The sequence below is a fragment of the Coenobita brevimanus genome, chromosome 8 (genome assembly GCF_032717465.1).
Source record: "Coenobita brevimanus isolate Jiangsu-jjx chromosome 8, ASM3271746v2, whole genome shotgun sequence".
NCBI classification, from domain to species: Eukaryota; Metazoa; Arthropoda; class Malacostraca; order Decapoda; family Coenobitidae; genus Coenobita; species Coenobita brevimanus.
In genome coordinates this window covers 42,877,154-42,894,866 of record NC_136961.1, presented here as the reverse complement: position 1 = coordinate 42,894,866, position 17,713 = coordinate 42,877,154, and the positions used below count along the sequence as shown (strand labels likewise).

The 17,713-nt window shown below is 39.9% G+C and overlaps 1 protein-coding gene across 1 annotated transcript in view; it reads right to left on the bottom strand.

Annotated features, from left to right (window-relative positions):
• The window catches only part of Utx (Utx histone demethylase), a 33,312-nt gene that overhangs the window by 8,675 nt on the left and 6,924 nt on the right, over nucleotides 1–17,713 (bottom strand). Inside the window, exons 2-6 of the mRNA XM_080276973.1 lie at nucleotides 8,109–8,284; nucleotides 5,563–5,917; nucleotides 2,900–5,054; nucleotides 2,614–2,750; nucleotides 1,065–1,183 (exon numbers count right to left, since the gene is read on the bottom strand). Coding sequence (XP_080133099.1) covers nucleotides 1,065–1,183; nucleotides 2,614–2,750; nucleotides 2,900–5,054; nucleotides 5,563–5,917; nucleotides 8,109–8,202 — 2,860 coding nt within the window. The 5' untranslated portion in view covers nucleotides 8,203–8,284. The remainder of the gene's footprint in view (nucleotides 1–1,064; nucleotides 1,184–2,613; nucleotides 2,751–2,899; nucleotides 5,055–5,562; nucleotides 5,918–8,108; nucleotides 8,285–17,713) is intronic.

The window sequence follows — 17,713 nt, the reverse complement described above, 5'->3', positions numbered from 1 at the left end:
TATTATCAATCCTTGGGGTTAAGGAGGATTAAGGCACTCCAACTCCTTATGACCTATACAGGTTTAATCCCTTCAATCGGGTTATGTATTTGTATTTTATTTTTGCTCATTCCAGATTTTATTAAGCTTGACTTTTCACTCTGGAGGGGAGATTCATATACAGCCCAATTTAATCCTTTCAATACAAAACACTTAAGTTGAATAATATCATCTTAACGTAGCAAGAATCAGATGGTTGGAGTTTAATGTTAACAATGCCACTCATAGGAGAAATTGGTTATTTTTGCTTCAACCACTTTGGCTTTGGAATGCAAACTTTGATATTTACTATCATCTACAATTTATTTCAGCTTTGAAGAGTAAGGTGAACTGACTGATGTTGCCTCAACATTTTGCACAAAAATTAAGAACTCTGCATCTTATTCCAGCTTCTGTAAAAACAACTTTATTCAGTTCCAAGACATCCACTGCAGCCAAAGGCTTTCATCATCACCATCATCCAGACCTACTTTCCCACCCCAGGGCAGGGCAAGGAGTAGCAACATCCAGACAGCCTAAGTTCCCCCAATCCAATGGGCCATGCTTCCATTCACTTATCATTCAAGCCCCTACAATCCTGGCTCTATCTGATACGCCAAAAAATTTTCACCACATTCCGTAGCTTCACAAACGTATCAAACAGTCAATCTGAACGCTGTCACGTTAAAAAGGGATGCTGAATCCCCAATCATACACTTCTCAACATTCATCCACCCAGAGCCATCTCTCGTCAGTTCCCTAGCCAAAGGCTTTAATGTCTGGAAAAACAGTCCACCCCTAGATCGCTACATTCCTGATGGGGTAACACAGGATTGGATGGATGGATATATCGATTAAATATATATTTGGAACATGAATAATTAAACTCACTCTCATCTTAAATGTCAGGACCAACTTGTCTAGCCCCGGGCTCCTAAGCCCCTCATGGAGAAGCGTAGGACTGGATGAATGGATGGATGGATGAATAATGAAACAGGAAGCCATACTAAATAACAAACAATAAATCAATAAATAATGAGTCTCACCTGAGTTGACCCACACCATGTCACCTGGCTTCTGGTGAAAACGATAAACAGGCACATTTTCGTCATATAGTTCTTGTAAATCTGGCCACCATGACCCATGAAGATAATTTGTCCTGTTTCTGTTAATACGAATAAAAAATATATTAGGACATAATTAAACATTATACATACAGTACAGAAAAAACAGCCACTTGGAAATGATTACTGGAGACAACAGTTTTGGTCTAAATCTGACTGGCTTCCAATGGTTCACAGGGTGTAAGTCAAGCCAAAATGGTTGTAGCTTCCCTATAATCAACATTTCTTAATTGGTTCATAATTCTTTCATTTGGTTAACTCACAGTAAGTACTGTGATAATACCAAAAACTGGGGTGGGTCAACACATTTTTGAGGTTTTCTCAATCTGAAAGTTCTTGTTCGAAGCCTTCAGTCAGAGCTCAGTATCCATAGGATGCAGAGAATACTGTATTCAGTTTACATGTTATCAAAAATCCATACAACTTTTCATGTGTAGTTTTAATGGTGTCCAAAGCCACCCCAGATGTGAGGAGACTTCAGACTGCCACATTTTCAAAATGGTGGTGCACACTGGAGCCTGCATATCTCTGTGTGTGTGTGTGTGTGTGTGTGTGTGTGTGTGTGTGTGTGTGTGTGTGTGTAATTCACTGGGTCGGTCAGGATCACCTGATGGTCGTGATCGTCAGCTTTTACCCTCCCGGAAGGGAGCTGAGAGCTCATATAGTCCGATCTAAGGGCAAGGCTGTGACCTTCACACACGCACACACCCGTCCCCTTGCTCAAGGGGGACAGTAACCACCCACTTCGTCAGTGAAACTTTTCGCAACCTGAGCGAGGCGCGAACTCCCGTCTACCAGATGGCAAGCGAGAACGTTACCACTGCACCAGCGAGCGGTGTGTGTGTGTGTGTGTGTGTGTGTGTGTGTGTGTGTGTGTGTGTGTGTGTGTGTGTGTAGGGGGGGGGAGACATCTGAAGCAATCATGGTACACATACCAAGCTGATTAAGTGTGGCATTAAACTTTCATAAATTTTTGCATGATTTAAGATAGGAAATTAGTTCAGTTTTTTATCTTATGAGGTTCACTCTATACATTACAGCTTAGGAAACAAGTAAAAATAAAATTACAAGGATTAGTTAATAAAACTTATGCTCTAATGCAGATTCCAAACTCACCAATTTTTGAGCAAAATTTTCATGCATCAGTTTAAGTCACATTTTCATCTGTTATAAATATGCTTAGCAACCCAATTTGCTTTTTCAACTTTCTTGATAGATATGTTCCTAATTACTTTCACTAGTTTTGGTGATCTGTTATGGAACACTCATGCCAGAGCTTTTTAAGGTATGAAACTTTAGGTGAATGAGTTCATCCCCGTTTTTAATTACCTAAATCATGAATTAAAAAATATTACCCACAAACCAAAGTCACCTATGCTGACATACTGTATCTCAAAGTAAATAATCACACACACAATTTAACACAAATAAATGTGATAAAAAAACAAATCTGGTAATCTAAACAACTTGCCTTTCACACATGTTAGCAATAACTCCCCAGTAAGCATCTGGTACTCCGAACCACTCGCAGTCTCCTGGTCCGATATTGATATTTATGGAACAAAAGTTATTATTTTCTTGGTGACCAGGTGTTCTCGATCCTGGAACCTGAAATATTATGGTGATGTAAATTAATGCATTGGAACAATGATGAATATTCTGCACAACTAATGTAAATATCAACTAAGAGAACTTTGTAAATTAATGTACCAGTACTTTTCCTTTATACAAAAGTATGATGCACTAAGTTTTCTTACTTTCATATACAGCTGAACAGTGTTCATGCCAAGGATAGGGTGACCAACATGAGAGAGCATGTTTCCTGCAGACACAACTCTTGCAAATGCTGGCAGCTTCATAAGTTCTTGAAGTTGTGGTCGCCATTTCTTCTCGTCAGATAAATCCACATTTGTGCCAAATTTTATCATCTTTGGTGCCTTTTTCTTTTTAGAATCATCAGTTTTTGGAGCTCCAGCAGCAATTCGGTCCTGCTCTTCTTTTAAGCTCTCCTGGAAACTTGATGCTTGATACTGTGCATATTTGGCTATTGTGGTATGAGATCGATGACTTGCACAAGGCCAGCTTTTAGTTTCCGTTGCTGGATCAATATTTTCATCAGCCTCTTGTTTCATTTGAGTTCGAACTTCAACTGTGTGCTCTGGATTTGCTTCTACCAAAGTTTTTGTGGAGAATAATCCCAAATCTAGCTTCAGTGCAGAAGCTAATCCTCTAACAACAGCAATAGGATGCTGAAGACAGAATTCCTGCAACTGAGGTGAAAATGCTAATTTTTTGTTATCTAATAGTACTGATGGTGTATTGGGAAGAAGCTGTTCTTTAGTTAACTTAACTTTTGGAGGCTCTGGAGGAGATGGTGGGAACTGCTTATCCGAAATCATACTGGTGTTGCGTGCACTGGCTCCTCTGTTTTTGCAGCCTGCCAAAATGTCTCCACTGTTCATGGTAATAGAGAAAACGGGTTCTATTGTTGGTTCAACCTTGATGTCACACAGTCTCATGTTACCTAAACGAGGCTTAGCCTCTATTACATTTTGTGATGATGGCTTAGTGTCAGGTACTTCTTGCTTGATATATGGTACTCCTGTCTGCACTGCTGCTGATGTAGACACAGTGACTGGGGCTGATGTTGTTGAAGGAGAGGTTGCAGTTGTGGAGAAATGGGTGTTGGGGAGGGCCACTTCAGGACCTACATCTCCTGCCTTAGCTAACTCATCTATAACATCCTCTCCCTGAGCTAGCCTGTTCAATAAGTCTTCTGCTAGAGAAGTAGTGAATTCTTTTTGGCTGATGAGTTCTTTGAGTTCCTGAAGTTCCTGATCACTTACTGTTGTTTCAGGAGTAATGCCACTAAGATCTTTGGGTAATGCCTCACTTATATTACTATTATTGTAGCCATTGTTATAACCATAATTGGCTGATGTAGTTGGTACTCCTCCATTGGTGTAAGACTGACTTTGTGTGATATACCCTCCAGTTGAAGAAGGCTGTGAATATGCCTGGTTGGTTGGGTTGTAGTTAGTTGTTGGTGTTTGAGGTCTCTGCGGAATGTATCCCCTATTAAGACCGTTTGTTGCTGGTGGTGTGTAACTGGAAACACCGGCTGGCTGCGCTTGTCTAGCCATGGGTCCACCTGGGGTATATGAAGGTGGCTGACCTAGACTTGGTGAAACTTGAGGACCCTGTACTCCTGCTTGCTGCTGCTGTTGCTGTTGTAATTGCTGCTGATGTTGCATTTTCATCTGATGTTGCTGCATAAGGCGGTAGTTATGCTGTAACTGTTGAAGCTGTTGCTGTTGCTGAGGAGTCAAGTTTGCTTGGTTTTGTTGTTGGTACTGCAGCATCTGCATCTGCTGTTGGTTGAGGTAGAAGTGCGGCCGCTGCTGGTCTCCGGCTAAATCTGGTTTGAAGCGTTTGGCATCATTTCCAGCAGCAGGGTAGGGAGGTGGTGGAGCAGCGGAGGAGGCAGTAGGGCCATACTGAGGACCATATTTTTGGAAGTTGGTGGCACCAGCAGTTACTGATCGCTGCTGCCCAGCCACCTGCTGGTTCTGATTCTGCTGCTGCCTGTTGGACATGTCTGTGGTTACAGGTAAATTCCAGGCCTCCTCAATACTCAGCAGCTGCCGAGGCTTGTTGATTGCACTAGGCATGGGAGCATTCGCCAGTTGCTGCTGGAGGAACTTGATGCGTGGTGCAAGATTGGGATTTACTGGCTTGTTGCTACCACGAGTTGCATTCATATAACAAGCAAGAGCATCTCGAGGCTGGTTGCATGTTTCATATAATATCCCTAAATTTGTCCAGGCTGCAGTATGCCCTTTGTCATATTGAACTGCACATATATAAGCTTGCAGGGCATCAATTGGTTGATTCTGTTGCTGGTAGAGAACTCTGCAAAATGAAATCCAAATCAATCATCACAAACAACACTTGGAGGTCAATGATCATATAAGATACTGTACAACACTGACAATTATATACTAAAATAACAATTATATACTAAAATAATTATATACTAAAACAATCCTTTAAGGCACAAGTGACTAGTGGCTAACTGATGTAACTGGCAATTTATAAACTATCATGATAAAAATGAAAGAAAAAAATATTGTGTGAACTTAAAACTAGGTCATTTAAGCTCCCAAAACGTCTTTATGTATCCATTAGGTACTGCTTCAGTGTGCCTGAGCATATGCAGTACACCACCTTCAGTATCATTAAATACAGTACTCTATAATATTCTGATCTCAGACACTGCCATCAAGAACAACAACAAACAGGCACAAACTCGTCTCATTCAAATTACCAGTAAAAATTTGAATAAGTAAAAACCTTGTGAGGTAGTTAACAGAGCTTTGCGAGCTTAACAGCCAGGAGGAAGAAGGTATTTAACACCCACCCTATAGAACACCAGGTGTCTGCATTACCCTCGCACTTGTCAACAGAGTTTCTGTAGGCAATAAATGCATCATGCACCTTCCCAAGGGCTGAATAACAACGCCCAAGAAGATACAAGCTCTGACCACTCTTCGGGTCAGCCTCAATGGATTTTTGCAAATACTGAACAGCAGTATGCTCCCTATATGCTTTATCTCCTAAACTTTCAACAGTGTGGTGCATCCATCCTAGCTGGCGCTGGATATCAGCACGCAGGTGGTTGGGAAGATCAACTTCCTTCAGTAAATTTTCGTATGCTTCTCGTGCAGCTCTGTGCTTATTCTGCAGCTCATACAAGTGAGCCACGTGAAACCGAACTGAAATAGAAAAAAATAAGTATTAGCATTAACTATGTATAATATGGTCAAGCAAACAATACTGTACTGTAGAAGTTATGCACACTTCAAGCCATTTTTGAGAGCTTTCAACCCGTGACAAACCATGGCCCTCACTCCAACTGGTGTACAACACTGAACTCTACCATCAGATCACTAATGTTAAACAGCTGGACGATATCCAACAGCTCTATATGACTCATGTCTGGTATTCTAATGACAAAAGTCTCAGGAGTGACTACCATGTCTTTTGTGCAAATGTTTAGATCTCATATTGGTGACTAGAGGTTTCTTTATCATGTATCACCAGTGGTGTATAACAGTCTCATACACTTGCACAGTACACTCTTGATCTGTGTGGGTTCCATTTGCACCAAACACCTACACAGCAGTATCAACTTCATCCCCAAACTGTTCTGCACTGTGACCAACAAGTTAAAGCAAAATAGATGAAAGACATTCAATTCTTCCTTACCAACATTCAAAATACCAGCCTTTGACAATTTCAGGCAGTTACAGGGCTTCTGAGGCCTAGCCTCAGCCGTCAAAGAATTAGAGGAGAGCTAAAACTTATCTGATCTAAAATTCTGGCTACTGACCACTTCTTCCCATTCCCATTATAATGTTCATTTACAACTTCTTATGTCTAATAATAATCACTTTTTAAGCATGTCTTTGGTGGAAGGTACATTTTTCAAGAGGACCAAAAGGTGGACTTTTTTTCATTTAAAAAAAAAAAAGAAAAAAAAAAATCCACACAGTAAGTTTTCATGATGCTATGATTATGCAAAATGACAGTGTGCTGTATACTGTTGTGACATTTTTACAAGGTACAACAGATCAGCATCTGCAGTGCTGTCACTACTCTTTCCCCCAACACTTACTTCACTGATACAGAATTTGCTCTTCAAACATCTTAATACTTTGGTGTTATTAATTAACTGCTGTAATTTAGATAGACTGTATACTAAATACCTGCAACTTGAAATTTTTAAAAATGAGGGTCACTAAATTAGACAACATAACTATCAAATGATTTATCGCATCAAATTATTTATAGCATCACAATTGCAAGATTAGAAACCATCCATTATCCCCTTCAATGGAATGACATTTTTTACTTTATTCTTACTACAGCATGAAAACTTTATTCAGACTAGGAGACAGCTTCAGTCATTTGTGTTTTATGAGCCAAAGTTATCTATCTTAATAGGCTGGATTTGGTAGTGTAACAAACACCATGCATACACGACAGTGGGCCAAGCTCAGGTGTTGTACCTACTCCCCCCCCCCTTTTTTTTTTTTTTTTACTACAGATCAACACAAGCCTACTTCAGATATAAAACAGTCCTATCTGCAATAGTTTCAACATGACTGCTTTCAATACTGTATATGATTACTAGGTCTGTAGAATGAATGTTTCAGGTTACCAGTATCACCCAACAGTTCTATGTTTGATGCCTTTTTCTGCGTACAAAAACAGGACATGGAAATTTATCAAGAACATAAGGTTAAAAAAAAAAGGGGGGGGGGGGGGGGGGGGCCCCCGAAGTGCAAGATTAAATGGCCCAAGAAGGGAATGTCAAGATATTCTAGTATACTGGCAATGTAATCAAGCTGGTAGCATGGAATGTGAAGTCAATGAAAGTAGTCTTTGACAGGAATGTATGTGCTTGTGTGAAATATGTAAGGGATGGGAGTGTATGAATAGCAATTACTGTACTTTTGAATTATTTGAAGACTGACAAGGAAGGCATGCCATGATATACACTGATGAATAATGAAGGGTGTCATGACAAGCCTGGTATCACTTTTCAAACAGTAAACCACCTCTTTAATGAGCAAAAATTCTGGGGGAAAAAAAAAAAAAAAAAAAAAAAACTATCCCACCATTAACTAGCACTTGGTGTATCACATGCATGAATGCACGATGGTAAATTCTGATTTTGTGATCGTGACCACTGCACTGAGTTTACTTCTGCATTTATGCATTTACTTCCACAAGAAAATATTAAAATTTTCTATCATGTAGTGAAGCTCTCCTTGCATGCACAAGTGCACATATTACTGAAACAAGGAGTAACTCAATCCACTGGTCCATTTTTAATGACAAGGAAAACTAAGTATGTATATTAGCAAAACATAAACAAGGATGTTTGTAAGTGGTACTTACTTTCGAGTTTTGAGAATGACGCTGGTCCAGCATCAATAAGAGCTGACTGAAAGTGCTTCAGTGAGGATTCATAGTCACTCTGGACTTTAAACATCAACCCCAAGCGGAGATGGACTTCATTGGCTCGGCTGAAACCGGGGTCGATATACAGAACTTGCTGAAATGCCTTGATGGCCCTGCAAAGGAAAACACTAGTGTTACAAAAAATATCCAACAGAAAACATTACTTATGTTAAATATGAACATATAAATACGACCATATGCTTATTTTGTCTTAAATCATGTTATCTTACAACTACATTACACATTATACAGCTAATTCAACAGACACAAATCACCCTGACACCATATAGCATGAACAACTTGCTGAAACAAAAAAAGACACGCAAAATAAACTGCACTGTCACGACAAAGCGGGTTGGTGTTGGCGGTAGTGAGGTGCCAAAGTGAGTGAGGGTGCGTAGGCACCTGAACACTGCAGGATGGTGAGTGAAACTGGCCTCGCTGAGTCTCACTACCCGGTATGAAGCCAACTGACTCACTACTGAGTTCCGGTCATGTCACAACACCTACATCCACCCACGCTTCATTCCTCTTACTCTTAATTTTCACTAATCTAACGGGATGCCAGTTAATGTAAACAAAAATACTGTAGGCTACTGTAATTTAGAGTGTGGATAACAAAAACGTATCTTCCATGGGGGTAAAATATCACCGAGTTCTTCGGCCCTTCACTACTGTACAATGACGATTTTCAAGGACAACTGGTGGGAAAGGAGTTACAAATTCCCATGATCTGTCTGCCGCGCCTCCCCGCTAACCAAATATAATCGCCTGGCAGTTGAATTTATTTGGATCCGTGTCCAAACTGTGAAGGGCATAAACGACGATGTTAGAACTGGCAGTGAATCAGCAGTGGAGAAACAAAAAAAAAAAAAAAAAAAAAAAAAAACTGGTTCGACGAGTGGCCTAAACCTGAACAACGTTTCTGCAACTTTCTAATGTATGATAATCCCGTTTATAGTATCCTAAAAACTCCAAAACCACATATTAATATACCGTATACTCTATTCCCGGCATATCAATGGGTGAAACTTGTTTAAGAATTTTAAACAATTTTGAAAAAAAAAAAAAAAAGTACAGACCCGCTGTCCTACACATTCTGAATCAAGGCGAGGATATCTGAAGTACTGAACTATATCAATTTCAACAACCGCATACTGTACTAGTAAAAGTAAAATTACAGTATCATCCTCAATTTTACTTCATTCAGATCTACCACACACCAAGGGTATCGCTCGCTTAGATTCATTTTCACTGAACGGAGCGGTCTTCATACTTTTTTGTCTAATGTACTTCCTCTAAAAAAAAAAAAAAAAAAAAAAAAAATATGATACACAGGATATGAGTAATCAAGGGGTCTTTCTAGGGCTTCCCCCTTTTGCATATTAATATACCTTAATATGTACTATTTTTGTTGGCTACTTGTAACTGGTTAACTGCTACGGTACAATGACGTCTGTACCAGTCTCTCTCTCTTTCTCTCTCTCATATAATGCGTCAGGTGTTAAAGTAACGAACATGACGTGGGTGTGGAGCAAACACAATGTAATATTATAACCTAAGTCTACTTGTACAAGTCTGATATAGTCCATTCACCTCTCTTGCCTCAATTTCAAGACTTCCCTCTATATTACCATTCGTCAGTGGGTGACAATATGAAATCTTTGTCCACCACATTTAATCCATGCCTCTAAATACAGCCATGAAATTGAGGCAGGAGTGGCGAACGGAATTTTTTGTCTGTACCTGCCACCTACCCCTGTAAATACACACCGTTATTTAGAACCCCTGCAATATACATAAAAACCCATTCCCTGAGCATTTTGTGTGTGTGTGTGTGTGTGTGTGTGTGTGTGTGTGTGTGTGTGTGTTCTCTTGATCTATTTTCATCTTTTTACTTTAGTTTTGGTGCAGACTTTATATATAGCCTACATTAACACCTTCACTCCAAGAGATCCTGGATAACATTATGTATGGTTGAGAGAGAGAGAGAGAGAGAGAGAGAGAGAGAGAGTCAAGTGCTATCAATGTCTTATCCCTGGTGCTTCTATACGGTGAACAAAATCTCCCATAGTTACTACTACTACTACTACTACTAATAATAATAATAATAATAATAATAACAACAATAATAATAAACATAATGATAATAATAATCGCAGTGGAAAAGATATTTTTGCCCCGGGATGGCGTAGCGTCTGATAGTATGCAGTTGGAAAATAAAACTTTTTAGTCTGAACATCGCAGTGTAAGAGTGGATGCTTGATCATCAGTCAGGCAAACTGCTACCAAGTTTTACACACACACACACACACACACACACACACACACACACACACACACACACAGGAAACTGGGAAAACACAAATGGAGATTCTCCGTATAAGGCTACATTTATGACAACTCCTTCACTACGGGGCCACTCCCAAGACAAATATAATCGTCTAATAAGAACAAACTACTGGAAGGCGTCAGTGTAGAAAAGAGTTATAACACTGCATCCACCCCCCTTCAGGACCACATGCCTTCCCTAAACTGCAATTACCTGGGGGGAGCAAGAATAATAGGTGAACTTTTGTCTCGGACTGCATGATGGTAATAGACAGGGATGAAGGGAGGCTTATGAAAGACCTGAGGGAATGGCATATGAGCAAGACTTAGGGAAAGGTAGAATGTGGAAAGGAAAAATGTGGAAGACTTGGGGGAAGAAAAAATGTGGAAAACTTAGGGGAAAGGCAGAATGTGGAAAACAAGGAATGGCAGAATGAGGATGACAAGGAAAGGCAGAGTGAGGAAGACTGCTATAGGGCTGACCACTTGCGTACCCAAATATGAAGGACTAGGAAGGAGTTAAATTCATGGGAAAGTGGGCAACAAAAACATTAAACACCTATCAAATGGGGGGCGGGGTAATGACTAAACCCATTAAAGAGTGCAACAGTAAAAATAAATCAGCTAAAGAGGGCAACAGTAACATTAAACCTTTTACAAAACAGGTAATACTATGATTAGATTTACTAGAAAGGGGGCATCACTAGAATTATACTGATACCGTACCTTTTATAATATAACACTAATATTACACCATTCAAAAGAGAAACTTCGAGTTAAATAACCTAGTTGTGTTGTGAATACGAACCGGGATGAGGTTAACTGAATGAAAAAACTCAAAACTACACCGATAATTTATTACCCGAGGGCGCCTGGTATACTGATATCAGCATATATCAACATCCAGCCTTGGACTATGCCAACATATATCGGCAGCACAAATACTGGGGCAAGGTCAGGAAACAAAACAAGAGAGTACAGATATCCGTGAAACTATTGGAAATTCATAGAGCTTTGTGTACATGCAAAGGAAAACTACTCTCTCGTACCGGTATAAAATTACAGCTGCTTATACTTGTCTCACAATTTAGTCACACCTACATGTTATTGTGGATAAAATAAAGAGAGGACACACCTCTCTACCTCTCACATGGCAAGACCTCTGAATATTAAAGGATTACATACTAAACTTTATTCTCCAATCGTTTGATGTACAATAAGCTAGTGGGAAAAATTATAAAACTGGGATTAATAAACTTTGATCTCTATTCTTTTAAATTTCAACAAGTGGGCTACATTTCCTTCACGGCGGTGGTGGTAAGGGGAAGCAGTGGTGGAGGAAGTGGTAAAACTGGTAGTGGAGAATGTACTGTATAGTGGTGGTGGAGGGAGGATGGTAGTGGTAGTGGAAGGGTGGAAAGCAGTGGTAGTGGTGGAGGGTGGAGGTCGTGGTGGTAGTGGTGGTGGCTGCGAACTCTACAAGGTCGCCCAGGCACACACTTGCCAACTGTTTGTCTCTCCCTTGTCAAACTATTTATACAAGCCATTCCTCAGGCAACTCATAAAGCCACCCTTGTTATCACACCCGCACTAAATATTCAAAAACAAATACTCCCATCTGGATTATGACCGATTTACTTTAAGATTGGTTTGAATATCAGTTGCTAGGATAGAGTTGTGGTTGGTGGCGAGATGTGGCAACCGGTTAAAGCGTCCGCGTACGAGATTTCCAACTTCCTATATTTACAAACCTTCTCGTGCTTCCGCTGTGTGAGGTTTTGTTTATATAATTATCTTAACTCTTAAGTTACCAAATACTTCACAAACATACTTGATTTGATACTAATGTGCAAAATACGCAAAATAAAATGATTTCTGATAACACCAAATTTCTGGGGAAACATATTTATCTTAAGACCTGGTGAAGATGCTTGATAAATACACAGCCAGGATATTGTGTAGCTTGTCGTACTCTAGCCTGCCACATCTTCCTCGCTATCTTCCTCTTTAGCGCCCTTCACAACACTCCCTTCGTTTTTAGCCTACTCTTGCTACATACAGACAAAAGATACCCCTCGCATCACAGACAAAATCTACCTCACCTCCATCTCAATCTTCCTCTTTAAACCCCTTCTTTGTATACCTTTTGCTACTACATATTAAGCAGCCTAGGAGACACTGACGCTTCTAGTAGCAAGGGTTAGAAAGTTGTCTCCAGAACCCCTTCACTCCGATGGGCTGGGGCTCTCCTACGCTGCATATAATTGGGTGGTAACAAGACTACGCATTTTTATCTAACCAGCTGAACAGAGGAAGGAAAAACAAATAAATAAAATGGTAAAAAGCAAAATATAGTTACAGGACCACAACTGCAGTCAACATAATCTCTGTACATTGGAGTTTGCCTACATCTTAAAATCTGTATGGATTTTTTTTTTTTCTAGTCTATGACACCCATCTATATCATACTGTACAGGTAAGGGCAATACCCAAGAATACCTTCCTTTACTAAGTGGCATTTACTAACGGGTATTACTCAACTGGGCTGGATCCATGCTTTACTACTTTGAAACCCCAGACGTGTAAAAACATTTCTGACTTCCCTAACAATACCCAAAAAGAAACCAACTCTCAGACGTTCACATGACTAAAACTGTCTGGCGTTAAGCAACTGAAACAGAACACTACAATTTCCCGGCCATGTGAAGGTTAATGGGGACAGTATTCATTAACACCAGGAAGCTCCCCTAGTAGCGAACAGGGTTAATGAGGGCTATTGTGTATCAAACTTCCCCAATTTAACAAATCCCGTCTAAACTGAATAAGTGTCTGGAAACAAGATTAGAGAAAAACGCGTCACTGGACTGAAGGGGTAAAACCACTTCACTGACACTGATTATTATAGCCTATTTTAGTTTATCATTTTACTTTTTTAAGCACTGGGTAATTCCTATTAGTCACAAGGGTCGATGACTTGTAGTGGTAGGGTACTCATTTTCCCATGAATAACAGAAACAATTTCAGTATGAAGGCTGGTTCTGCCGCCCCATTATATAAGGCCCTACTACCTCCTTACCCCCCAAAGGCCGGATGGTGGATTGCAGGAAAAGGATAACGTCAGACTATGTCCACCTAGTCCACAATCAAATGAACACAGGGTTACTACTACCTTCTACTGCTACTACTATTAAGCTACTACCACTACTACTACCGTACTACTTAATAATGGGGGAACAATTCTTACAATCCTCAAATGTACTGACCACTTTGCTACAGAAATATGAACCAAAGTATATCTGCACATAAAAAATTACTTAGGTACGAGGGTATATAATTCCTCCACTACACTGTATTGATTCCCACTTCACAGCAAAGCCGGGATACCTGACCTCCTCCAGTCCTATTTCGTTGCCCGAGGTCAGGGTCACTGCCACTCCCCCTAAATCTACAGAACAGTCCTTGATCCTGAATGAAGTTTTAATGAATATATACAGATTGTGATTACAGTGTCGTGAACTGAAGAAAAATCCTGTACACTCAATCTTGAAAGAAATTTGAATGAACACACATTGCTCTTAATTCCCCTGAGTCCAGAATTCCTTGGATGACAGAAAATAAAGCCACAGACTGAGTTTGTCTTTGTTGTACAGATGCAACAGTTTCGGCAACACCTGGACCCTCCCTTCAAGTACCGGTATCCAAACCTTCATATATCTATATCTTTCATCTACATCCATCCAGTCATCCATCGATAAACCTATCTTTATATATCTTTCATATACCTACGTCCATCTATCCATCTAACTATATTTATCTACCTATGATTTTGATAATTGTTCTTAAATTTCAACATACGAACATTCAGACTGACCGACTTTTCTGGGAAACTTATAGGCTACATCCACACTGACAATTTGGTGGATGGGATTAACGATGCATCTTCGTACCTGTGTGTGTATATATATATATATATATATATATATATATATATATATATATATATATATATATATGTATGTATGTATGTACAGTATGTACGTATGTATGCAGCGGTACCGGGTGTGTATGTGTGTATGATGCTGGAAACTAGTCCGCACAATGACCATCAGCCTCGCATCATTTTTTTTTTCTAACTGTGCGTCGATTTTAAACTCATTCTAAATATATAAAATATCAACCGTAAGTAAATACACAACTTCCTGCCACCACTGTTACATAATTATACGTCTTCAGCGCTGTGAATTATTTGTGAACTGTACCATACTTACTTATTCATACTGTTTACTGTGAAGACATATACTATGCTCAGAGTAACCTCCTCACGTATGAAACAAAAACAGTTTGTTATATTTTTAAGATTCATCGTTTGGCGGCACACACACACACACGGCATCGTACTGAAAAGGCTAAGTACGGTAGTCTAGACGTGGAATGAAGCTGACTGGTAGCCTTGACCCAGAATCACATGCGTACAATCAATTACCTTTCGCAAGTAAGATGTCTTTTTACAGAGAGAGTTCGTGATGAAACTTCTGCACTTTTCTGATCCTGCCCAGTGAGAGAGAGAGAAACGATAAATGTGTCTGTGCATCTTGCTTACGAGAGAACTGATCGTACAGCAAGTGTTTGTGATTCCTACTTATGAGAAGAAATTGACCTGAAATTGATCCTGACCTGTGTTTATGGACTCCAGTTACGAAAGGAAAATGATTATGACATGCTTTTATGAACATTAATTACGGCAGGGAGATAAATTTTGTTTTATGTGCCTTATTAAGATAGGGATTCGGCCGTAATTTTCTTGGGTGGGAAGAGGTCACGATGATGATGGTGATGATGATGATGAGGATTTGCAGAATTTGATCATCTTGATGAATCTAATTGAGTTGCGATAGGAAAGTAATTGTTACGTGTTTATGAATCTTACCTATGACTGGGTACGAATCATAAGGCATAAATTTTGTTCACGAATATTTATAAGGACAGAAAATCGGTATTATGTGTTTCTTAAAATTAGGATCGAGTGCTTAAACTTCAAATCGGAAAGTGGAATGAAACCCTTAATTTACCAACGATAATTCCTGATGCACATGAGACTACAATGGAACACGTTTGGCATTCCTAGTTGCTAAAGGCACCCTGTACTGTGGGATGCAGGCTAACGATACCTCATAACTGCTGACGTTCGATAAATGACTCAAAAATTGAGGGTTTGGATTCTACTTTGCGATTTACGTTGAAACACGACCCTTAATTAGAACAAGACTGTGGATGTACTATGGTAATCTTTGCAGGTGTTTTTCAATCTTGCAGTAGGACAGCGATCGATCAAGTGTGTTTACGAGTGTCAGCCCCCAACCTGCACCTGTGGGAACACGGGAGCGCCACGTGTCCACCTGCATGTGTGAGTGTTTAGCGTTCTCTGGGGAGCAGCGGGGGACTCCAGCACTTGCCCCCGGAAATAGCGGTACAGCGGGAGGGGGACGTTCATGTCATCAACCTGGAAACGGTCCCGCCTCACTACCACCGCAAGGGAAGGAACGTCAACCCCACCTCAGCAGTCACTTATTATTATTATTATTATTATTAGTAGTAGTAGTAGTAGTAGTAGCAGTACCCGGAATATAATGGCGGAGACAGGACCACAAATCTCAAGTAAACATTTACAAGCATTTTTCCTCTATATAACGATTATTTGAGCCTGCAGTCAATTTTTTTACCTGTACACCGGTAAGATCGGGGGGAAGGTACTTGTTCAGCTATTGTTTGTGATCAGAAACGAGACGGACAAGACCCAAATGCAGACAAATATAAATAATGACAGAAATGGTCACAAAAATCAAGACATGTAGATTAAACATAACTGTACATTTGTCTGCTTTGTTAACTGATAGTAGCAATATATTACACGCCGGGTTCTCGATACCTTTGTCAAATTTCGGATGTAACAGAGAAACCGACAAATATACAATGTCTCGCTCCAGCCACGCAGCTCATAAAAGCAAAGTAGTAACAATTAGCCCTGCATTTAACGCTGAGTACTGTATTCACTATTCAACTGCGATTAATACAAACACCGAAGTAATAATAAAACAGATCCACGAGTAATGATAATGAGGAAAAAGTTGATATATAACTAGATGGGAGATGTCTCTGCCCCCCCCTCACACACACACACACACACACACACACACACACACACACACACACACACCAGAACCTTGAAATCAGTAGTTGACCTTTCTCGGCAATCTTATCTTCACATACACACTGGTGGCTACTGGGTTACTGATAAACTTGGGCCATGAAGCAAGCAGACAGATAAACAGATAAGAAACAGTAACAAGACTAACTCAAAATACCTTACTGATTTTTAGGTGATGAAACAGAAAAGATTGTGATGAAAATACAGGTACATTGAGAGAGAGAGAGAGAGAGAGAGAGAGAGAGAGAGAGAGAATCGGCACACATCTAACCCTGCATATCGATTTTTTTTTCCACACATATTCCGCGGCTACTAACCCAGTCACTAAAAATGTAGTACGCTGTTTTCAACCACGTACGATAATTTCATAAAGTTACGATCAATTTCCAGTCATAACTAAGACCTGTTTTATACGAGGAAGAGGAATGGTCTACCCCTTCAGCACGACAACACCACCACTCTATTTTTCATTTACTTTTACCACCAAGTGATTTATTTTTTCACCTTACTGTCCTGTGTTATATAAATCATTCCAATGTCGCCCTACTCTGCATAAAATAACATACAAAAGGACATTACCCAGCCACATTCAGAAATAAATCGATGAGGAAGAGGTGTTAGGAAGCTTCCTTAAATGATGAGAATACGAGCTCTGGATACCTGTGTTAAAACCTGTATCATTTACCTCATTAGGGCCAGGACAATTACCTTATTTTATTTACAACTGACACCAGACGATTTCACTTAACTGAGTCACATGTGTCTGTTAATTAGTGTCTGGTAACCCAAGTACAACACATTAGTCATATTGACGATCGAAACCTGCATATAATAATGAAACAGATCGATAAGGAATGATGACTGACAGAAATAAGAAAAAGGTAAATAGCCTATAGAGCTAAATAGATGGGCGATGCCCTTGTACTCCCTCTCTCTCTCTCTCTCACACACACACACGCACACCAGAAAAGCAGAAGCAGCACCTTGCAACCTGAAGTCACCTGCC